The 25,844-nt window shown below is 32.1% G+C and overlaps 2 protein-coding genes and 1 non-coding gene across 3 annotated transcripts in view; 2 read left to right on the top strand and 1 right to left on the bottom strand.

Annotated features, from left to right (window-relative positions):
- Nucleotides 1-919: 919 nt before the first annotated feature.
- Nucleotides 920-7,987, top strand: LOC125068929 (solute carrier family 22 member 3-like). The gene is made up of 11 exons (XM_047678316.1): nt 920-967; nt 1,369-1,604; nt 1,876-2,059; nt 2,395-2,524; nt 3,302-3,458; nt 4,311-4,416; nt 5,297-5,529; nt 5,890-5,969; nt 6,354-6,529; nt 6,669-6,823; nt 7,938-7,987. The coding sequence occupies exons 1-11, from the start codon at nt 920-922 to the stop codon at nt 7,972-7,974; spliced, it is 1,542 nt and encodes a 513-aa protein (XP_047534272.1). The 3' UTR covers nt 7,975-7,987.
- Nucleotides 7,988-8,045: 58 nt separating this feature from the next.
- LOC125075998 lies at nt 8,046-8,207 on the bottom strand. The gene has a single exon (XR_007120270.1). It is a non-coding gene; the product is annotated as a U1 spliceosomal RNA (small nuclear RNA).
- Nucleotides 8,208-18,694: 10,487 nt separating this feature from the next.
- LOC125072356 (solute carrier family 22 member 3-like) overlaps nt 18,695-25,844 on the top strand; it is a 31,073-nt gene continuing 23,923 nt past the window's right edge. The window contains exon 1 of the mRNA XM_047682978.1: nt 18,695-18,856. Coding sequence (XP_047538934.1) covers nt 18,854-18,856 — 3 coding nt within the window. The 5' untranslated portion in view covers nt 18,695-18,853. The remainder of the gene's footprint in view (nt 18,857-25,844) is intronic.

The following is a 25,844-nucleotide window of genomic DNA, read 5'->3' as shown; positions in this document are numbered from 1 at the left end:
GACGACTAGTCGACTACCATTATTGTCGATTGTCATTCCTGTTTTCGGTTTAAGCGTTGCGCATCAACGAATTCGCGAAAACGTCGCGTCGTGTTCGCTGTGCATTCGCTGCGAATTCGTGGCAAGCGTGCAGCACGTATGTAAAACAATAATAAAATATACGACTAAAATAAAAGCATCTTAAATTTTTAAATTTGACTTTTTATTTTGTTATTGAAGAGCAATGTTCGATGATGCTGAAACATTATGTTCTTAATTTTTTCTAATTGAAATTAAAATAAGCCAAAACCCAATAGTTTTAGATATACTTTTTCATGAAATATTAGAAATAAAAAAGAAGTTTAATTTAAGTATATTATTTATGTATTTTTATTTGTAAAAAAATCAGAATTATTTAAATATGGCATTTATTTAATTGAAGAGTCAATAGCGCAACGTTAACAGGCCGCCTAGTTAAAAAAGTCGTAAGTTCGATCCTGATCCCAAGGCTATTATTATCACTATGTTACTATTATCATTATATTATTATTATGGTCACTTCTAGCTTTAAGCCTAATTGGAGAGCTGGGCTAAATAGTAATATTAGTAATACCTTAAAATGGAGAACTGCTACTATTTAAAAAAAAAAATAATCTATTAATTCCCAAAACTAAATGTATTACGGAATACTCTCCAAGCGATTCCGAATTGATTATTTTTTATTACATAAACATAATCATGTATAATTGATACGCATAGTTCTGATATCTTTTTAGATTTGTGCTAATCAACGCATTTAGTACGTTTAAGTGTATTATATGAGTGGCTTGTTTTATCAAAAATTAAATAATGAATTCGAAAAGTACTATTATTACAGAAAATCTAACTGTGAGTATTTATTGATTTTACTGTCATTATTTTTATCGCACAGGACGGGCAAATGGGCGACTTGATGGAAAGTGGGCAGTGGCTCATAGATTTTATTGCGGTAAGAAATTTCAACCGTTCAACGTTGAGAACTGAGTATGAGATGTGATGTCCCTGGTGCCTGTCATTACACCGGCTCACTCATCCTTCAAACCAGAACACAACACTACTTCTTATTAACAATTTTACTTCTTTCGTCAGGCTTTTTAAAGATTATTTGATTTTTTTAAAAAGTGTCTTTGGGTTTTGCTTTGCGCCTGTGTAACTACTAACTACAAACACAAAATGCATAAGTAAATTAAATTGAGTCGATGTTAAAATATAGGGAAACGTATGAGTAATAATAATGTGCAAAGTAACAAAATGTGAGGTTATTGGCGTCATACTATTAGTACTACATTAACAAAGCATTAAATTCAAAATTTTAAGTACGTAGTGATATATTTATTTAAAACATTTTAGGAACATGAAATAGCACAGGGCATCGAAGATGCCGAGGACGATATAGGATCAGCATTAGAGACAGTCATAAAACATGTCGGAGAAATTGGTCTATACCAACGAATGCTCTTTGTTATTATGATGCCTTTTGGTCTGGTGTGGTCCTTCTCGTACTTCGGGCAGATGTTTATAACGGCAACTCCTCAGGAACATTGGTGTCGTGTGCCAGAACTGGATGGACTTAGTGTGGATTTGAGGTTCGTTTAGTGAAACAACATATATTTAATACAATTTTATGTTTTTAAATACATTCAAAACTAATAATACAAGAAGTGAGTTAAGACAAAGAGAAAAGTAAACTAAAAAAACGTAATACATGATACTTTATATACAAATAGATACAGTTCTAAGGTACTATTAATGTTAACCTACAGAAAATAAAGACTTTTCGAATTTTAAAGATAATATGTAGTTCTGTTTTGTTTGAGAATAGTTGCCGAAAATTTCATTTGTGAAGTTTTCTTGTAGGAGATCTCTGTCTATACCCAAACTATCGGACACGGAATACGATCACTGTTTTATGTTCGATGCTAATTGGACGCAAGTATTGGAAACGATGTTACCTCCAGATGCAGAAACTCCAACCATTCCTTGTACGAATGGTTGGGAGTTCCTGTTCGATGACATACCGTATTCAACTATTGTTAACGAGGTTAGTGCTAAAAGATATCTCATCGTTGATCTGCATGGAAACATTGTTAGTAATTAATAGCTATTGAGGACATTGACATCCACATAAATATTCAGGAAAATATAGAGGAAGAAATAACAAATAAATTAAATCGAGCTAATTGAAGAGCACTATTAAATATTGTGAATGATGATTTAATTTCTTAGAACTTTTTGCTTTTAAATTGACACATACAAGCGAAGCAATTTTCAATAAAAAACCACAATATAGCACAAAAAACGTACTTATGTGAATTCCTATAGCCTTTTTTATAGGATTCATTCCGTTTTTAAAATTGTTATATTTTATTGTTACAGCGTGAATGGGTTTGCGACAAATCGAGCCTAGTGCCTTGGTCACAGACAATTTCCTTTTTTGGATCCGTAGTCGGTGGGATTTTATGCGGAACCTTGGCTGATAAATATGGACGTCTACCTGTGCTTATATGTCAGTAAATAGAAAAAAAAACAAGATACATTACCATTGCTTATTCCAATCGGGATTATATCTCTACAGATGTGATAATTGTTAGGAACATGTCAAATTATTAATTAAAGTAGTATGAAAAAAATACAATAAGAAAATCTCTTCTCTTTCTTGTTCTTAAGGTTGCCTCTCTTTTAAGCAGAGGGTTTGGAGCTTATGCGGTCAATATGTAAATGGATACTCATGAGGCGGATTTTTGTCCGATAAAATCCTTCCTTACGATCTATTTCTTTATATTCGAGTACGAGATGAATTTTACCACAAATTACAATTCAATATTCTGTTAAGATTAATTTGTTCAGTCATGATCATCTCGGCTCTTCGCCATCACATTAAATAAATACACCATTGTTGAATACTTATGGAACTTCTCGTTATAGTGGAATGTGGAAATAAATAATTGTCTGAAAATATACCTTTTAAATAATTTTCAGTGGCAAATTTCTTAGCGTTTACTGGAAGCGTTGCGACTGTATTTACTCATGATTTCTGGGACTTTGCAATCTGTAGATTTATTGTTGGCATGTCGTGCGACAGCTGCTTTTTAATGATATACATTCTCGGTGAGTTCCTTCATAACATTTTATAGTAAGCATATTTCGATTTACTGTTACAACTTGCATATTCTAAGGTAATTTTAAATTGGAATACAATTCCAATTATGAAATATCGATGTCTAAATGTGATTCGTTTTCTTTGAAGTATTGGAATACGTGGGAACAAAGTACCGTTCTATAGTGGCCAACGCGTCGATTGCGATGTACTTTGGGGGCGGGTGCTTGTTGCTGCCCTGGTTATCCTTATGGATATCTGATTGGAAGTTCCTGTCGGTTGCGATGTCTGTACCAGCGGTGCTTGTGTTGGCTACACCATTTGTAGTGCCTGAAAGTGCTCGGTAATTATTTTTGATTTGCTTGTTTAAATATAATAACTTTCAATGCAGATGAGCTAGATGATCACGTACTATCCTTGTTCGTGATGGTATCTGATCAATGATGTTTATAAAAAATATGGAATTAGTTATAAGGTATGAGACATCCTTTTCTTGTATTTTATAAGCTCTATAGTACGGTATTATTATTATATAATACGGTATGGTAATTGATCATCAATAAAAATATTTTGGAATATAAGTAATATTCATATCCTTATTTATACCATTTAGCTCTTAATTTAGTATTTTGGTGTTATCAACCATATAACAATTTTATAAAGAAGTGTGTATTATACTCAAGAGATGGCGTTAGCAGTCCTTTGCATCGCGCTTACTTTTCTTTCGTAAACATAATATTAATAATAAAAGTATTTAGTTAACTGTTGGTATATATATGTAGAACAGTGTTGCAAAACTATCGATAGTTGTCCTCGAAAACTATTCAGGATATCGATAGTATTATCAATAGTATCGTTTTCACGTTTTAATCAATACTATCGATACTATCGATATTATCGATAGCTCTCCATAAGCAATACTATTGGTAGCAGCGATACGACTGAAACTATTGATAGTATCGATAGTTTTGCTTTATCGATAGTTTAAGTTAAAAGTAATGCTTTTTGCAATACTATCGATAGTATTTCTCATGAAGGTAGATGAGGAACTATCGATACTATCGATAGTATTGACGCGTGATAATACTATCGATAGTCTATCGATAGTGGACTATCGATGTACAACACTAATGTAGAATAATATTTTGATTGTTGAATGTTAAGAATCGTCTTAAATTTTTTATTGTTTTTTCAGGTGGTTGATAAGCAAAGGTAAAACAGATGAAGCAGTAAAGGTTTTAAGGAAATTTGAAAAAATTAACAAATCAAAGATACCAGACGACGTATTAGAAAATTTTATTGTGAGTGACTTTTAACATTTTCATTTGTCAGAACTAAAACTAATGAATGTAGGTACTTATTCAATAATGTTCATTATAAATTTAAAGAGTTTCATCTGGGCAAGCTAACTGAATGTTGATATACTTAACGTATGTTTAACAACATTAATCTCGAGCTTGATAATTAAGGAAAAATTGCGGGATGTCTAAGTCTAGTTTAGGTACATTTACATGTTTTTAATATTTAAAGCTTAGCTTCTATCCACTAATTTAAATAAATATAGCGTTATTTTCTATATATCGAACTTAAGTCGTCCTGGATACGCATCACCTTCCCTCATTATTCAATATTAAAAACAACGTGACGGTACCTGCTTGCGATTGACGAAAGTCCTCAACAGGCTCCCTTATCCACATTCGTGCAGTATGATAAAATTAGTCTCTAATCTTCTCCGCAATATAGAAACGGTAGAACCAGTGGCGGACTAAAAGGGGCGTGGTTGTGGCGGCTCGCCCCGGGCCTCCAGTCTTGGGGGCCACAAAATACATCCGCGTTTCTCTGATCAAATCTAATTGTTTCTCTGAAAAATTCAAAAATGTGCATAGTTCCTACAACATTTCATCAAGATCAATCGCGATTGGAGTTTAATGTAATTAAATCGGATTGTGTTTATGTTAATCTGAAAAAAGCCTTAGCTTTTTCCAGATTAACATAAACACTTATTTATCACAAACATGTAAACAGAATAAAAAGCTTGTAAAACAATTTTTTTTTAATATGGGGCCTCATTCAGTTATGCCGCCCCGGGCCCCTGACGGGCTCATTCCGCAACTGGGTAGAACATTATTATATAGTCTGTTACTTAGTTATTAAAAATGTATTTATCGTATGCTTTTAAAGATGGTAGCGAACAAAACTAAAGAAAAGTCTCAAAGTGTTTTGATGATATTCAAAACGCCTTCACTTCGAGGGATGGTGACAGCGCTGGTCATCGCGTTCATGGGCGTGGCGCTGATGTTCGACAACGTCATCAGGTTGTCTGAGAACCTCGGTCTCGACTTCTTCCTCACGTTCACCGTGACGTCGGCTACGGAGATACCGTCTATAATCATTCTAGTGCTGTTACTGGACAGGTTGGATCATTTGACTATATTTTTGTTCTTAAGTTATTATATTAGTTAGATATATATTTATTATATTTCACAGTACGGCCGAAAGGTGTGTATGAGTAGAGTCTATGCCGGAGAACTGTTAGTAAAACAAAACAAACAGCTTGATAGTGATAATAAAACCTATCTAAAAATATTATGGGAGTTTTATATTAAAAATTGTGTGCAATTATTCGCACAAGTGATTGATCAGCTAAATTAATTTTTAAACTTCATTGTTAGTTATGTACATATTTGTTCAAAACATATATTTGATTATAAAAAACATATATATTATATAACATAACATATAAACATAAATATATATATTTCATTTTATTTAAGGATTGGCCGCCGATTTTTCGTCACAGCCCCAATGATGATAGCTGGAGTGTTATGTTTGGCAGCCGCTTTCGTTCCTCGAGGTATTTATTTAACGAACTATATTTCTTAGCGAGCTCCTAATGGTTTATAAGCGTTATAGTTTGTTTATCTACTAGATATACATACAGTAATCAAGAATCAGTGAAGATTTGAAAACGCCGTTCATAAAAATACGACAGTAACGATCGGTTCTTTTTTAAGGACAATAATAAAAATTTTACGAGCGAATGTAATGCTTTCAAAAATGAAATTGAAATTAAATTAAAATATATTTTTGAAGAAAGCGGATATGGGGATAAAAGTAAACGAAATGTATGCGATACATGACAAACTACAACAGAACAAAGAGTTTTGGCAGCCAGCACGTTCAGAGAGGGGGGGGGGGCGTCGTTACGCACGCTACAGGCGGTGCGCACGTGTTGCAGGCGCGGCGTCGGTGGCGCTGGCGGTGAGCGCGCGCTTCTTCAACAACATGTCGTACGGCACGGTGATCCAGTGGACGCCGGAGCTGCTGCCCACGCCCGTGCGCGCCTCGGGCGCCTCCTTCGTGCACATCAGCGCCTTCGCCGCCGTCATGATTTCTCCCTTCATTATTTACTCTGTGAGTCTGTTTCATTTATATGCTCACGAGGAGAGGACGACTCTGTCGACGAGTGGAATATTTACAGATATGTGTTATAATATGAACAGAATAATTATATGTTTTTTGAGTTATTTTTAGGCAAACACTATAATTACAGGATCGCGTGTGGGAGGGTCTATCGCTGATCATAGTAGGGGTGATCGGTATCGTGGCTTCCTGTGTGGCGCTGCTGGTGCCCGAGACGAAGGGCCGTCGCATGCCGCAGACCTTGGACAACTGGGAGACCCTTGCCTCTACTACCTGCTTCTCTAAGTAAGTTCGTTACACCCAGGTCCGACTTATCTCAAGTCTTGGATCATTGGTGGGGACCCCTAGAAGGTCTTTTAATAATATTTTTTTAGGGGAAATCGCCAGAAGATGGCTCACACCCGGCCGCTTGTTGTGCTAAAGACGGGACTGGCTCCACCTATTTATGTGTAACTTCTTACTAGTTCTTAGATTTAAGCTATGTAGAAAAAGTGTACAGTATTTAAACATTTTTCAATATTATATTTTTTGAATGTTATATATTATTTTATGATAACAATATTTGATGATATGAATATATGAATTTGTTAATTTTTGAACAAATTGAAAACACAACTACAACTATAAGAATGTACATCAAGCAACTGCTTAAGTTTAAATAATTTAAGTAGTAATAACTAGAGTTCTGATGGACTTGCGATTATAGAGGAATACGCACACTTGTGTTTGGAATGTTTTTACTCTTTCAAGTTTCGGCATTGCTCACGTTATACTTTTTTTTTATGATATATATAGGCGGACAAGCAAATGGGCCACCTGATGGTAAGTGATCACTACCGCCCATAGACAAAGGCGCTGTAAGAAATATTAACCATTCCTTACATCACCAATGCGCCACCAACCTTGGGAACAAAGATGTTATGGCCCTTCAAACCGGAAAACAACAATCATAAGTACTGCTGTTTGGCGGTGCAATACCTGATGAGTACCCACTCATGGGTACTCAGGTACCTATTTCGAGGCGTAAACCTTGCTTACAATGTCGCGAGTCTATAATGTCTAATGTCACGGTTAATTTGTACATTGGTCAGCTTCATGCATTTGTCATTGGTATAACAAAAAAAGCTTGTTAGCGATAATTACCATTTTTTTAGTTTAAATCTGTGGCTATAAGTGACTATTTCTGGTATAAGTTTGGATCCGTTACGAATTTCAATTTGTTAATGAGGTTATTTTAGTCTATCCTTTGTTTCTGTTGGAAAAATGTAAATAAAAACCTGAATGTTCCGATTAAATCATTAGGCACGGTATGGACTATGGAGGTGGCAGTTAATGTAGACTGTTATTTGTTATTTATTCTACTTGTAGATTGGACAATAAGATCGTTTTTATGTTTTAGGAAACGGGATGCAGCCGACAAAACACGCTATAGATGATATTGGCTTAAATTAAAGCATTTTATTGATATTAGTTGCCTTTTATTCAGCCTTATTTTGTTAATTATTAAGGGGGACGGCGCGTACGCAGTCCCCACTACCAAAAATTACGCGTCCGAGTTATCCGCATTAGGGATAATCGCAGAGGTCAACCCCACCGCAGTGCAATGGTGGAACCTCGCTCTGGGGGAACCGCCTTCGTGATCACGGTGTCCCCTACGCCAGGTAAGTATGTTTTGAATTTCGAGCCCTGACTACTTACGCTTAGCGAAATGAACTTCGTTAGCGCGATGTAAAATATCAGTGGCGCCATCTAGTTTAAAATGGAGATATTAAATAAAAGCTCACCAAAAGCCCGGACTTGTAATAAATACATCTCAACACTCTGATAGAAATTTGTTTACTTTTGAGAATGACATGTTGTGGGTGCGTTTTGGAAATTGATATATGTATGATTATGATTCCGATTCCTGACTACTAAAGCTTAGCGAAAAGAATTCCGTAAGCGCGATGTAAAGTACTAGTCAAATAAAAAGCTTTCTTTCGATGAGGCCTTACGAGGGGTAAGCATAAGCTCCTTCTAATTTATACCTTTGCAACTAAATTTATCTTATTCGCGTGTTAATGAACATATCATTGAAGCTACTAGTTTATGTGGAAGAAAAATAGAAACAGTTTTTTAATTATTTTTTATACTTACCTAACTTAATAAGTATCGTAAAAAATAGAAACTTAAACATTAAACAGAAAATTTAATAAAATATTTTTTTGTTTGGTCATTACAATTTAGCATTACATGGATATGACTAGATTTTAATTATGTAATGTATAAAACCGAATCCACGATAAGTTTATATTATTCATATATCTAATACTGCGATAATAATCGCGAGATGTAAAAACAAGTATAAATAATTGCACGGATCCTCTTATTAACAAGCTACTTCCTGCCCACTAGTGACATCACTCAGTTATTATTAAATAAATATAAAAATACTCTTGACTTTAGTTATATTGATCGTTGCAAAAAAAATAAAGCCAGAAAATTAAAAAATAACAATTCTCTATACTGTATGAAGGGCACTGCGATATATATTCCTATGAAAACGTCTGTAAAATATTTGGTTTCATAAAAAGCAGCAAGTTAATATATATGTCAATTTTGTGTTGGTTAGTAAAATAAATAATATTATATTAATTTAAACAACCTGGTATAACAAAAGTCAAAGTCAAAGTCAAAGTCAAAGTCAAAAATCTTTATTCAATATAGAAGTGTTTGCACTTGCTTATTGATTGTCAAAAATCTACCACCGGTTCGGAATTTAGCACCTCGGACCTGAGAAGAACCGGCGAAAGAAACTCAGCGGGATATATTTTTTTTTCATTTTTTTTAACCATTTTCCATGTAGGTACAATGATAAGTATATATTAGTTGTTTGAAACAGCCTGGAGGCGATCATTTCATTCCCAAGGTGTGCAGTCAACTAAAAAGTCATTAGTGTTGTAATATCCTTTAGCACACAAACGCTCTTTAACGACTCTTTTGAATTTTATAATTGAATAATTTTGAACGTTTTCTGGGATCCTGTTGTAAAAACGTATACATTGCCCCAAAAAAGAGTTACTAACCCTGTGTAATCGGGTACTTGGAGTAACAAGTTTATTCTTGTTCCTAGTGTTAATAGAATGTACGTCACAATTTCTGGGAAAATCATTTATGTTTTTGCGTACATACATAACATTATCAAAAACAAATTGAGAAGCGACAGTCATTATTTTAATTTCTTTAAATTTACCTCTTAACGAATCTTTTGGGACCAGGTTATAAATTGCACGAATAGCCCTCTTCTGCAGTACAAAAATAGTATTAATGTCAGCTGCATTACCCCAGAGTAGGATGCCATACGACATTATACTATGGAAATAACTGAAGTACACAAGGCGTGCCGTATCCACATCAGTCAAAAGTCTAATTTTTTTTACCGCATAGGCTGCAGAGCTAAGTCTATTCGCCAATTTATTTATATGGGGGCCCCATTGGAGCTTAGAGTCTATTGTCATACCAAGGAACTCTGTTGATTCTAAAACATCTAATGCTTCCCCGTTTAAACGTACACTCGTTTTGACACATCTTACATTGGGAGTAGTGAATTTAATACATTTAGTCTTTTTACTATTTAACATTAAATTATTAACACTAAACCAATTTACTATTTCAGAGAGAGTATTGTTCACATCGTCATATATTGAAAGACGTCTTTTTATTTTAAAAATTAAAGAAGTATCATCAGCAAACAATACTATCTCGAGTTTATCACCTAGGAGATGTGGCAGGTCATTTATATAAACAAGGAAGAGAAATGGTCCAAGAATTGATCCTTGAGGGACCCCCACAGTAACTGGAGACCCGGGAGATCTCTTTCCATTTACATCAACCCTCTGAATGCGATTGCTCAGATACGAAATCAGAAGACTGAGTGCAGTGTCCCTAATTCCATAATGACGTAGCTTCCTGACCAAAGTTTCGTGTTGCACACAATCAAAGGCCTTAGATAAATCACAAAATATCCCTAAGGCATCCTGTGACTCCTCCCAGGCCCTGTAAATATTTTTAACGAGCTCAACACCAGCGTCAGTTGTCGAGCGACCCCTTGTAAATCCAAATTGTTTCTTGTGTAGCAACTTGTTATTGTTAAAATGTACTAGCATTTGATTTAGTAATAACTTTTCAAAGATCTTGCTAAGAGTTGGTAGTACAGAGATGGGCCTATAGTTGTTGGGGTCTGATGTACTACCTGATTTAAATATTGGTAATACTCTACTATGTTTCATGAGGTCAGGAAACACGCCACTAAGGACACATTTATTAAATATAGTGACAAGGTAGGGTGCGATTACATCAATTATTGAATTGACTACCTTGACAGAGATCCCCCACAGATCGGCCGTTTTCTTAATATCTAGTGATTTGAAGGAACTTATTACATCACTTACACTTACTGTATTAAATTTAAAGCTAATATTACATTCTTCCACATGGTTTTTTAATAATGATTCAGCAACGGTAGGAGAGGAATTTAATGAGTTAGTTGTCGAAAATGGAATGTCAGCAAAAAAATTTTCAAAAACAGTTGCAACATCCCGATCTGAGGAAAATAAATTGTTGTCAATAGATAAGCTAAAGTCGGAGATGTTATTTTTGACTCTTCCAGTTTCACAATTAATAATTTTCCATGTCATTTTAATTTTATCAGGTGCCTCAATAATTTTTTTTTTTATATGCAATGATTTAGCTGTATGACATACACGTTTGAATAGTTTAGAGTAGGCACTAACATAACTGATAAATGAAAAAGACCGGTTGTATGATCTTTCACTATAAAGTTCATACAACCTCTGCCTACTCTTGTGAATTCCGACAGTCGCCCAATCATTAAATTTAAGAAAATTCCTAGAATAGACTGTCTTGGAAGTAAATATGGCATTAAATTCTGTTTTAATTAATTTAAAAAAATTGTTATAAAGCTCATTAGAATTATCATTTAATTGTAAATATGAGAGCTTTGCCATGATATTACTTCTGAACTTCTCAATTCGATACAAATTGATTGGAACAAATGTCTGTTTTAAATCCTTAGCATTGTTATTTATTTGCGAATTAAATGAAGCCAACTGTCCACAATGATCAGAACTTAACATATTTATAATACATTTATGATTAGGTACACAGTTGGTAAATATGTTGTCAATACATGTTCCAGTGGATTCAGTGATTCTAGTTGGCTCTAAGAATAAGTTAATGAGGTTATATGAATATAATAATGATCTGAATCTAATACTTGTGCTACAGTTTTCTAATAAATTTATGTTGAAGTCACCACAAATAAAAATATATTTACTTGATCCAGATAATTTCAATAATGCACTTTCCAATATTTTCTCAAATGCTTCATATAACCCGCTAGGAGGTCTGTATACGCATACAACAATGACATGCTCAAGCTCTGCACAGGCTATTTCAATAGTCTGCTCAATAGAAAGGCTCACAACATCCTTACGTTCTTTAAATTTTAGATTTTTGTTAATAAGTATTAATGAGCCACCACGTATAGCTTTTTTTCTATTGAACATACTAGCCATCTGGTGACCACTAAAGTTAAACATAAACTGATAATTTACAAGCCAATGTTCTGTTATACATAAAATATCAATGGCATTACTGTTTATGAATAACTCAATTTCTAAATCTTTTCCTGTCATTCCTTGAATGTTTTGGTGCACCAGGTTTACAAGTTTACTATTATTATTGTTTTGATTATTTCTAATTTTAAGATTTAGGAATTTATCCAAGGTTAAATTACTATTAGGTAAATTAATATTAGTATTAATAATACTTGAGCCAGAGACTATCTCTTTTGTCTTAAAATTCAATTTAAATTACTTTTATCAGTGTTAATATAAATTAAATTGTTATTTTTATTATGCATATGATCCTTGGTAACATTAGGCATAAAATAATTATTGATATTGTAAGCTATTAGGTTACCAATTTGTCTTCTCGATTTTATTGGTAGGTACATAGTACCCTCTGTCAACTTAAATCTATATATGAATTTATTAATGTCAAATAACATAAAATCATTGCTACAATGTCGGGTCAAATTGTATAAAGATACATTTAAGTCATAAAAAGTTTATAAAAAGTTTATAAAAAGTATTTATTTATTAATAAAGTTATTGAAACCATATTTAATTCAATTGTTATTTTATGTGCGACGAATTTATAATAACAGTTTTAGATTTGTTTAGTTAAGAAAGCTCATTGAAGAAATGAATAAGAATGCTATTAAATTAATGGTCTTATTCCAATTGCAACAAGTAACCCTTTAGGTAAGCGTTATTCGCAAACATACGTGGAACTATTTTCAACAAGTCGCAAAACAACGGCGTTGTCATTAAAGGAGAATTTTAAGAATAACTTAGCCCATATTGGGGCCCTTCGATGTTTGAGGCACTATTAAAAATATCAGCATTGGTTCTTCGCTATTTCGTGGCCTCATCGGCGTTGCACTCCTGCCTTAAGTGTCCACACGACAAACGTAAACCAGCTAATAAACATAATATTAAAATATATAATAAATATAATAGTATGCAATGTTTTTTATGTGTAGATTATTTTTATTTCGTTTTTTTTTGGGTTAAAAGTATTTTATATATTTAAATTATCCGTACAGTTACGAATATTTTTTTACGATCTTATGTGTGCATGTGATGTTTATTGTTTATACTATATGTATAGGTTGTAAATTGATTGCGACCTCCTTTAACGAGAATGCTATGCATACTGATTTGTATGCATTTACAAGTCAACTTACAGGTCAAAGAGTCAACAAGCGTCGATAAAATCAAATAAAATGACGTTTAAGATATTTCGTTTGACATTATCGAATTTCGAAGAATGTTAAATAAATATAAGTTTAAAATGAACGTAAGATATTGTTATATAAACTTACAGTATGTTATGTTCACTTCAAATTGATAAATAGGCAATTAAACCAGTCGCTTTTTTTTTTAAACGAGTTTGACGCATTAAAAAAAATATTATTGAAGTTTGATAGCACGGTAAGGTAAGTCAATTTACACTAGGTAATTACTAGTTGATTTTACTCTATCACCTCCCAAATCGAAAGCTAATCACTTGATTAAGCGTGTTTCCATGAAAATGGAATCGTTTGAAGAAACCTTCAATCAAGTTGAAGCACTAATTAAATAAACGTATGCTATTTTTAAATTTTTGTTGATTTTTTTTTCTATTACGTTAAACCTACTTTTCTTTTTTCTTTACTATTATCGTCCTGATAAACGTTTTATATCAATTGTATTATATTATTTGCTGAATAGTAATTAGTAATTTACATATATCAATGTAATTTTATTTATGCAATTTTAATATCTATTGTGGATTAATAAAATAAAATTAAAAAAAGGATATTACCTAAATTAAAATAGTGACCGTAAAATAGTGATTAAAATGTTTTTTTGTTTTTAACTTTGAGTTATCTTAACATCAATCTGTAAGTTGCGAAACCTCTATCGACGGATTTTTCCTATCTTTGTTCAACAGGCTCTTTTTTATAGAGTAAATGGAATCAACGAGAACACTTACGTAAGTTTAAAAAAAATGAAATCAGTGAACATATCGCGTAAGAGGTTAAAACAGGCAATTTTATAACCTTCGTTTTTGTCTGTTTATCATTAGGTATATGAAATTACAAATTAAGTTATTTATATATAAATGTAATAAATACACCAGTACACAGAATATTTATTTATTATTTGTTTTATTTTATAAATATTATAGTTCTGAAGTTAAAAATCCAATTCACAAAAATCTGCTGTTTTCAATCCATGCGCGACTCTCTTTTATTTTTTTAATAATCCTTTTGCGCGGGAAAACATTGTGTATTATATTTTAAAGCCATACGAATGACGTTCTGAAATCGATTACACTTTTATGAAATCGGATACAATAACAAAATATGAGTTTATTAAATATATAATTATAATATAAATGTAACTACATAAATAAGTATTTCTAACAAATGTTTGCTTGTAACAAACAAACTGATCGAAATATTTGTATTGATTACATTAGTATCAGGTGACATTAACATTTACATAATTGATTAATATATAAAAAAAGTTTTGCGTATTAACAGTTTTATTAAACTAACAACTACTAATTTGTTCGTATCGATGACTCAGTAATTAAAATTTTATATTGTTTAATAGGCTATTATTTTGACAATGCTAAAAATAAAGTGTCAATTACTGTTATCAGTATATATTATGGTTATTTAAACCATTTTTAAACTCATTAATGTAAGTTGAAAATAATAAGTAATTTATATAAAAATGCGTAAATAAAAATGCTTTTTTTAAACGTTTGTCACATGATACAAAACCGCTCATGATTGGTAGTGTTTATGATGACGTCAGCTGCTTGTAAACCTCCCTTACCTACTTGCGTTGTAGTAGCTTTTGAAACCGTTTTAATAAGATTTTCCTATATTCTTTCAATGCGATCAGGCTGGTAATGAAATTTAGGAGGCAAAACTTTATCTTTCAAAATTATTCTCTGGCTGATACCCATTTTGTACTGAGAGTAATTTGGTATGTCATTTTACATCTGCAACAAACAAAACTATTAGTTAGGATCTTTTAATGTAATGCTTATTGAAATCATAAGACTGTAGCTACAATTTTTAACTAAAGTTATAGAAAACAGGGGAAATGTTAGTGAGTTGAGAGAGACATTCTGTTAAAAACATTAGAGGTATTATAACTTCAACTCAATAACAAATTATTTACATTCTAAACGTAATTATTTATTAAAAAAAGAAATATCATGTTTAATTAAATAGAAATAGTCTTCACAGAAGAAAATATTTGTACTAATTTACTAGCAAGTTGCAACCGCTTTCAGCGCAATTTTCTATGAAACACTTACGTTACAATAGTTTTTCCGGAGTTTTGAACGACATATTTGTACATTTTGGAACTACACATAATTCGTAACTCATTTAGTTACACTGTTAAACTGTACATCCTGTCACATTTTCGTTTTTAGTTTGCAACAAATGTATATGGATTATATGTGCTACAGATTACAATACAGGAAAGTGACGTCACCTACCCCATTGCATCACCATATTCTCAAAGTAGCGTTTTGGCGCGCTATTTTAATATTGAATTTTTAATTTGATATTTTTCAGCAAATATGTATTGAATTAAAAAAAAAAAACTTTTACTGGGTTCCTTAATGATAATAAAATGGATTTTAAAAACCTGTCAAATAGCCTATTTTATTGTTGGATATAATATCTAAACTTAGTCTAGCACTAAATGTTAAACATAATTTAAACCCTGCCTTGAGTAGTCCTTAAGAATCCGAAAAACGAGAAAGATAGTTCAGACTGTATACGTCTGTGACGATTTTATTTTTTAAGCATGTTAAATCAACTAAAAATAAATTAGGAACGCAGCGAGATCATACAAAGAGGTCATAAAAAACATTCCAGATGTCCCCAATCTAATGAATAAAATAAATACACAACATTATTAGTTAGATAATTTTGGTATCGTTCCGTTGTCGTCATTTGCAAGACATATTATTGCTAGAGGTTATTCACCTCCTTATAAATAGATTTGCTGTCCGATTTCATGTCTTATTAAGCTACTATTTTAGAATATATATCTGATGGTTCAGTGATGCGTACAGTAAGCGTATAGTAAAATTTTAATTAATCTTTCTGTTTGTATGTCTATCTGTTACATTTTCTTGGCTAAACCACGAAATTGATTTTGATAACATTTGGTATGAAGCAAGCTTGAACTAAGGACAGTCATAGATTACTTTTTACCTTTTATATACCTCATGCTCGACTAACAGGGTCCTCAGCCTCGGGAACTCCTAATGTCGTCTGACCTCAGCCCCATACAGGACGACGACAACCACCGGACAAGACACACCGTCGGATATGACGACCTGAAACATTATTTGACTTACCACTATGCCAAATTGGCCCTGATCCTAAGGGTTAAAACAGGACGACACGGTAGTTGTTTGGACCGACCGGGGAGACCAAGCAGGAAGACCACTTTTTACCCTTTGAGAGGGTAATGTGAGGATAAAGGTAAACAAGTTCTTGAAGTATATTCGTCACAAACTGAAGTCTAAGCGGGCGAGGGCATCTTCAGTACGTTATCGTAATGAAAATAATTCGTTTGTAGATATTTTTTAAATTATTTAGTTAGCTATAGTAGTTTCCGGCCGCCTATAAGAGCGTAAGTGTTAGTTATCCTACGTCCCATTCTGTATCCCTGTCAACGTATGTACGATTTCATGATGATCCGTTGAGAACAAACAAACAAATAACGCATTTTCATTTATATTTATTATCTGCATTAGTTAGGGTTGTAATTGAACGCTGTTGCTTATTGTAAAAATATTTTTATTTGTTGAACTAACAAATAAAGACCTGTGTTAGTTAACGTTAGTATTGTTGAAAATATTTTATTTTGAGTTTGAATTAAAAAAAGAAAACTTACAACTTATTCATTAACTCTTTCAAGCTTAGTAAGTGTTGAAAGTTGTTCAAGGTAAGTATGAATTATTTTCCATTATCGCGTCGAAAGAAGATTGCCTTTAAAATATTTGAACAGATGTTTGTATAATGAAGGACTGCAGGGAAAGACGTAACAGAATTTTTCAAACAAATGACTATGGTGAAACGTTATTAGTAATATACTAATCATTATCTCCTAGAATACCTGCAGGTAAAATAATGGCATATGATATTAGATAAGTAAATTCAGTTAAATGTCAATCATTATATATATTAAATAAATAAATTCAGTTAAAGAGTAAATAATGATTTTGAGTATTATTTATCGAGATCATTTGATATCGAACTATTTCTAAAAATTAAGTAAATAGATCTAACACTAATAATTAATTTGCCTTTGTGTTGGTAACTCTGGATACGCATTCATCAATTATCCAAGCAGCAATTTGTATCGCTGTGTTCCGGTTTCAGGCACAAGGGCAGCATTGCCCTTGCGCCTGCTTGCGACAAATAAAGCATTGTGAAGTATGAATTGATAACACTACCTGCAGTACCAATTTATTCAGGTGGTCCATTTGCACACTTACATTATCCTTTATTAAATACTGACATCATTTTTGTTAGAATTAGATGAAGAGTCGATAAAGAGTCCTTGCTCCGTTTATTTTTGCCGCATTGCGTTTAAGCTTCGTTCTTACTACCAACACGAACTTATTTAAGACTCAAATGTTAACATTTATGTTGAGTTTTTCTTCTTCTGACTTGTTCTTATTAATGTAATTATGTAGTTTTCGCTGTCTCCAATTATGAATTTAATAGAAAAAAATATGGTGTTAATTATATGATGAATATTTTTTTAAACAAAGTGTCAAACATTTTAATTACTTAAAAGCTAGCAGTATTTGTTTTCTTTTATATTAACTAAGTTAGACCTTCGTTTGACGTTTTTGTTCTGCCCCCTTAGGTCGTATTTTGATATTGTATAAACTATAACCATTCCGAATAAATCACCTATCTAAGTTAAAAAGGGGTTTTCTCCAATCCGGTCTGGTTGATCCTGAGCAAGCTTGTAAACTAACTAAAATCTCTTTGACTTTATAATATTTCTAAGATTATAGAATATTTCTGCGATTATAGAATAATTATTTTTTCTTATAGAACTTGCTTTTTTGAGAGAACATAAATTTTTACACGAAAGAAAACTATACTATGTTCTGTATATGTATGTATATGTATAAAGAAATTAAAATACTTTTGAATTTTAGTTTTAAAAGTCACATTATCATTGTCCTGTTTGAAGAGTTTTTGATATTGGAATATATTCGGAATCAACCGCAATTCCGCTGCGGTTGTTACATGGACTAAAAAATGCTTTATAATGTAAATTAACTGCCTCGTAATAGTCAAAATTAAAATTGATTAAAAAAATATTATCGTTTATCGGATTACCTTCCAATGCAACAACAAAGAGAATAATAGACTATTTTATGCTCTGGCGAGATTATAATAAGGTTAAAATTATAATGCAGGTAACTGATGAATACTATTGTAGTTATTCACATGAGCATATGGCAGTACACGTTCGTACCGGGGCGTCGGACGGTCGCGACTCGCGCCAACTGGGTTACTCCACAATGAAAGTGTAGCGGTTAACTTTTGTTTTTAATTTTATCAGTGACCTAGGACCTCTTTGTTGAAAAAAAAAACAAATACACGTGAATGCTCATATAAATAATTAATTATCATTTATAATGGTAAGTTGGCTGGTGTTCTAGATTTAAACTTATATTTCGTGCTAAATATAGTTCGATGATTCTTTGAAAAAATATACTTTATGATTTTAAAAAGTGAACAGTTGAAATTAAAATATTTCGCTTTAATTATTATGTTATGAGAAGACTGGTTTCATGATTATATAGTTTGCACGGTAATAATAACTTGTACGTGTACTCATTAAGTACTGCAATGAACATCGGCTATAGCCTATACCTAACGTTTTTACAACGTTTTGACATCGGTTTATATATACACTACATACGAAACATCATAAAATCATATGACTTTTAAAGTGAGCATATTTAATTATATTGTAAGCATTTCCTGATATCTTAAATATAATTACATAATATTGGCATACATTGGATTTCGAGTTTTAGTGTTATAATTTAATCGGCGTTTTTATGCGGTATGTAACGCACATTAACATACCTGAGTCCATGTAAATGTGCGTTATCTGGATCTGAATGAAAATCGAATAAATAAACTCAATCGATTTTAAATTTGCGATATTCACTCTCTTGTCTATCGATTGTAAGAACTTCTTTTTTTTTTAAATTTAAATTACATGCCGACTCTCGCCCTTCAATTGATTGAATACTTACTTGCGTTCATGCCTTGTTTATTCACGTGGTCGTCGACCTGCTATGGAACGGTTTTACTGATGCTACAGAGCTCCCATAAACGTCAGGTATAAAATACCTTCAACCAAAAAATCTATCCACAGGACTGAATCAATTTCATAACGCATTATGTGTCGCCATACATTATACTATACAAGAACATGATATTCACGCTTGTTACGTGTGTCTTCTAAATTATAAGAATGTGAAACGGTGCAGCTCATCTTATCTAATATTATTATATACTAAAACCTTCATCGAGACGCTTTGCAACGCAAAGTCTAAATTGTAAGTTTTATGTACATTGGTTGAGTAGTTTTTACTCAAACAGTTAGCAATCACAAAAAAAAAAAACGTGTCATCAGATATTTTTTTGATTACAAGTGGGAAATTCACATAAGAAATTTAACGATTCCTTAGAACGGTAATGCGCCTTTGAAACTGTTATATGATGTCCCCTTTCGCAGTTGCACTGGTTCACGCATCCTTCAGACGGTCTTCTACTAAGCCCTATCAAGTACTTGCTACTTTTCTGTATGTATTTACATTGGCTAGCTATTATGTGGTATCTTTTGTGCCGTAAAATATTTAAATAAAATAAACTAAATATATAAACTAACTGAGTACTAGGTACGTCTGTCTATATTATATACGACTAGTATTCAAAGCCTTCGTTCGAAGATATTGTCGCGCTTTCTTTGTCAAACCAGTTTGTGTCGTCTTATTAGTGGATAGTAAAACGACTTCTAGCACAAATCTAAAAGCGCAGCTTGTTTAATTGCTTGAAATTGTAATTCTAAATATGACTGACTCCACAATAATTGTTGCTTTGCGCAATTTTACCGCTTTAAAGTAAAGATTCTGAAAATGTCCCACAAAAATATTAATTTCGTTTAAATGTCCTTACTAATTGACGGTTTCCATATTATTATATTTATATATATTATTATTATAGTTTAACGTACGGTAAAAAACAAATAACTCGGTTCGGTTTCACCAACAAATCTTAAGCACATAATATATTTTTTTCTATATTTGATGTATTCCTAATCATCTTTTTAATTATATTTTATCGTATATTATATATACTTAAAAGTATCATAAACAAAAAAAAAAACTAAACTTTCCGTCCTTAACTTTGAAGATGAGTTAAATAAAAGTTAAAAACCAGTTACAAATTAATTAATTACAGTATGATTTGAGATATGATATTGCGAATCGCGTTTTGGTTGAGTTTTCGACGGTGAGTTAGTTAGGTAAACCATATTTTATGGAAGATTCACTACGGATGTGCATTATTGAAAGCTCAATATTTTCTACCTACAAACTTACGAGTGTACGTTCTGTAGGTCTGACTGGTACTTCAAGTGAACAAAAGAAAAATAAAACGGAAGGATTAGTACCAAAATAGAGAAAAACATTTGTATCATCTTAACAAACTTCGTTTCGTAGTTTAAGGAGTAAACTACTTAAGGTCGTTTTTCGAAACGCACATTTCAACACATAATTATTTCTCAGTTCTCAGTTATATTCTTTGATAAATTGATGAACGATTTTATTTGGTAAACGAATACAAATATTGAGTTAAAATTACGTCAAATTATTATGTATTATGTATGTAGTATAAATGAAAATATTGGTCGAACGTAAATATCCCAAAATATTTTCGGCCCCTTTCTTAATTTGTTCTCATTTATTTTTGTGACTTTACGATTTCTATCTCCCAATGTTCATTTATGTCAGAAAGTACATCTTAATCGTACACACAGTTGTAGTGAATAATTCTTTGGAAAGGTCGTATTAGCTTCCTTTAGTCGTGCCTAATGTGTTCGATCCTAAAGTGCTACTCGAAGACGGTATCTTAATCGGTGTTTAACCAACCTACAAACTTACAAAGCAAAATAAAACACGGCATATTTTTATGTTCCTACGTGTAAGAATTATTAAATTATGATTTAGTAGTATTATAAATGTGAAAGTAACTTTGTATCTCTGTCTGTATGACTGTTGCTTTTTTGCGGCCAAAGCACTGAACCGAATTTGATGAAATTTGCTCTACAGCAAACTTGAACACCAAAGACATTAATTTTTTTATGCCTAACACCTGCAAAATCAACCCCTAAATCGTAAACAAAGCCCAGGATGACAACTAGTTTTCTATATTTTTGAGAATTGACTAAGGTCGAAATTGATGACAACGTTTTATAAAGTCGTACTGAGTTACGCAATAATTTTTTTTTATTACAAATACTTCAGTTTCTTTTTGATATCGATGTGTAGTGATCGATTTGTGTTAAAGTCGTATGACTATGACGTAGCCTATAGCAATGTTTATTGGATAATTGTATAATAGTATGAGTTGACATTCATTTAGTGGTCATCCTATAATTACGTAGACCAGTGATGAAATTAATTTCAACCAAAATTTAGTTTGTGAACTATATCCTCTGTTCTTAAATATGCAAAGAATCAGACAAATTCTACAAACTTATAACGATAATGATACGTTTCCGATTCTATTCTGATCCAATTGCGGCGGTACTTTACAAAAATTAACCTCAGCTTAATCGTAACTATGGACTATTCTACTCATTTACGATCGAGGTTAAGAGATACGATCTCGATTATATTCTGATTCAAATTAGACCGAACTGCAAACAGATCGATGAGTTAGTATAATAGGAAAGAGGCGAAAGGGCAACTATTACGTTTCGATTCGATTGCGATAGTGTCAATTTTTAAGAAGAATAGAGGCCAAACTTTATCAACTTATCCGAGGATTAACTGTGAAAGCCTAAGTGACTTCAAAATATCACTCATTGTTTATGTCATCCGGTTTAAATTCCGCCTTCGCTTAAAGCTTCAACCGTTTAATACATGTCATATTTGAATATAATATCTCAATGTAATGTGCGCTATTGAATTGAATACCAATGCGTTTTTGTATAAAAATCCATTTTATAATTAGATTTTCGCCGTTCAGATTACATAATACCAATTTAAATATTTTTAATGTAAGCTTGCTAATGCACGACGAAAACGAAAATATTCTTTATTCAAGTAGACTCATAAAGGCCCTTTAGAATCGTCATGTTACAGTATAGAACGAAATGTAAAGCTAAAAAAAACCAGCGCTCCAATGCTTCTTTTACAGTTTTTGTATTATTCATTGTACCTTTTGTACGTTGGCAATGTTATGTTCACGAGAGAAACGTCCACGAGAGTTGTGACAACAAATAAGCAATGTTTACATTCAATGAGATGAACAGTGCGTGAAGGCGTAGAATACAAACAAAAACAAGGATTCGTTTTTCATAAAAGATACAGTAATGTGTATTTTATTTGTGTATTGCGTATGAGTTTAGTGACTGCATCATCGACCTATAACCCTTTTCCAATCACCGTAGGAATAAAGACAAAGAAACAACTTTGAAATTCAATTGATGCGATATTATTGATCGTGATCTATGTATATAGAATAGTCTATGGTATTAATTTTATGGATTTGCTAAATAATGGCATGTCAGCTAAGTTACTATCGGAACTTTGGAAGTAAAATGAAAGTGGATATAAGTAGTAAAGTGAAATAGTATTGTATTATAAAAAATACAAATATAATCGTATTGCATTATTGAGCAATTTATTTTTATATTTTATTCTAAAGTTAAGTTGGTAAAACTTTTGTAAAAGTTTATTCCAATTATATTTATGTAACTACATATATTTCATAATTGATTCAATGAATATAAATACACCAAAAACACTATTTCAAATTTGTCGCTGTAGTTTATAAAGCTAGCTGGCTAGAAATCTGCCTCTGCTTATAATTATAAAGTTAACATTTATTTTATATTATATGTTGGAAGAGAAATGTGAATAGATTCGTTGATACTTTCTAAATTTCGTTTATTATATTTTATCTGTGAGTGATCGGTGTTGCCAATCAAAAGCAACTTAAGGAAAGCTTTTATTATTTCTTATCCTTTAATATAATTGTGTTGTCATCATAAGAATTATCTTATCAATTAAAATTGTACTTAAAATGTTGTGTAATAAATAATTCTTTATCTCTTATCGACGGTAACATGTTTGATTTGTTGTAAAAAAGCTTAATATAACTGTACACACATACATACAAACATGACTTTTTATTTCTTATTTTATACTTTAATTTGATTGATGATGTATCATTATCGTCGATTTAAACGATTCATTTGTAATTAAACAGTGTATTATAAATCGAGAGTGGTTTATGTAAATATAAAAAAAAAAAAACAAGAGTGGAATCAGGTTTTAATCATTTAAAACTGTTACAATCCAATATTTTGTGTACGTGAAATCCTTAGTCACAACCTGATTCCACTCTAGTTTTTTTTTTATATTTACATAAACCACTCTCGATAAATAAAATATTCAATAACAAAATATATTTTTGTTTTTGAATATTTTATACCTTGTAGGAACGAGAAAGAACAAAACTTGGGTATTCGATAATAATTTCTCCTATCCGTTCGTATCGTTTGAATGATTGAAATGGTTTTTTTTTAAAAAGAAGGAGTAGTCTATTCTTGTAAGTTCATAATCTTTTTTACATGACAAATACACACCTCAGACAGATAACATTGCTTACAGCTGAGAATAAAATACGTGGGCTTGACAGTAAACTCAAAATAAATTACAATTTGTTTTGGTAATAAAAATTTACAAAAAAAAATCTGCATTCAATAATAGCTGGTCTCCGTGATTACGTATGCATCAAATTTGTTGGAAAAGATTGTGGTTAAACTATTCCAATCCGCAAACTACGTCAGTAGTGGACGTTGTAGTAGTAACACGGGCGTTGTTGTTTCCGTAATTCCAGACCCATGGGCCATGCCTGTTAATAGTATTACGTAAGGCGCACGGTCTGTTTACCAGGAACAGATGTTCTATGTTTTTTCAATGCAACTTTGTGTTCGGTCTGTTCATGAGGGCCGGACTATTATATGACATTTAGGTCTAATTTCACCAAACTATGTTTGTTAAATCTTAATCAGTAATTTACTAATGAGTTGTTAATAATTAACGGGCTGTTATATCATTAAATGTCCCAGGAACAAAATTTAACAAGCCGTTATTAAACAGAACATTTAACTGAATGGCTTGTAAGTTACTCACTCTTATTTTAAGCAACCAAATTGAAATGCTTATTTGTGACATGTCATTTAGACGAAGTTCGGTAATATTTTATCTAGTCGTATAATACGTCATATGTTGTGCTGCGCGACCAATTTCAAAAATCGTTAGCTCCGAGTGATTTCAATGAAATGTTAACTACTTTTGATTTAAACCGATTGAAACGTCAAATAATTATAACATGGTAATATTTATTTTTGAGCTGAGGTTATGCAGCATTATTTTGTGCTCTTTGATTGTGTTTGTGGTGTGCTTCTTATTGAATATAAATAACTATGTCAAAGAAAACACGCGGACCGAATTTTTCGTCAAATGAAAAGGAAATCCTTGTTCATTTAGTTACAAAATACAAGGATCTAATTGAAAATAAGAAAACGGACGCAGTAACTACTGCGATCAAAAATGAAGGATTGTGTCTAAGTAATCTAAATTTTCTAAAACATTATTTTCGAAAATAAAATTGTACGCAGCGTCCATCTTGAGTTTAATTGTCTGTTACGGTCTAACGGACGTCTACAGCGGTGATTAAATTTAACGGCTTGTTATAACAAATAAACACGCGTTAACTCGTGGTGGGACACTCGATAACTTTAACAGTCCGTTAACTGACTTAACAATACGTTAAATATTTAACAGGGTATGGTGAAACTGGACCTTAATATATAATACATCAAGACTTGGCATCAATCCAACCACGTCGTTGTTAAATATAATAACATTGTATCGTGTTCTATGATGTCATGTAAATACATGATTAAATGTTAAAAAATTGAATATATCTGTAAATCAAAGAAGATTATGTATGATTGTATGCTATGTACTATTTACGATCAATACGAAGCATATTTAGCAGTGATTGCTTCGTTGGTCTAGGGGCTAGGTCCTGTTTTGTGGCACCGGACTAGACCATTATAAATGTATTGCAGTTGTTTGCCGAAAAAAATGGAGTCTCGCAGTTGGCTGTTTATTATCCCGTGCCTCGGAAGGCAAGTAAGCCGTCTTGTGCCTGATCATTCATTTTCCTCTCAACTCCGACCAAAAACAGAAAGTGCACCTGCGCACACTTGTGCATTATAAAATATCCCGCGCATTTGTCTAGTCCCTTTCCAGATTCTGTCCGCCGTGACCAATGTCAGTCAGAAGGATATCATTATCATATAAAATATTA

The sequence above is a fragment of the Vanessa atalanta genome, chromosome 2 (genome assembly GCF_905147765.1).
Source record: "Vanessa atalanta chromosome 2, ilVanAtal1.2, whole genome shotgun sequence".
Taxonomy (NCBI): domain Eukaryota; kingdom Metazoa; phylum Arthropoda; class Insecta; order Lepidoptera; family Nymphalidae; genus Vanessa; species Vanessa atalanta.
Note: the sequence above shows the minus strand (reverse complement) of the source record. Positions and strands in the feature narration are given on the sequence as shown.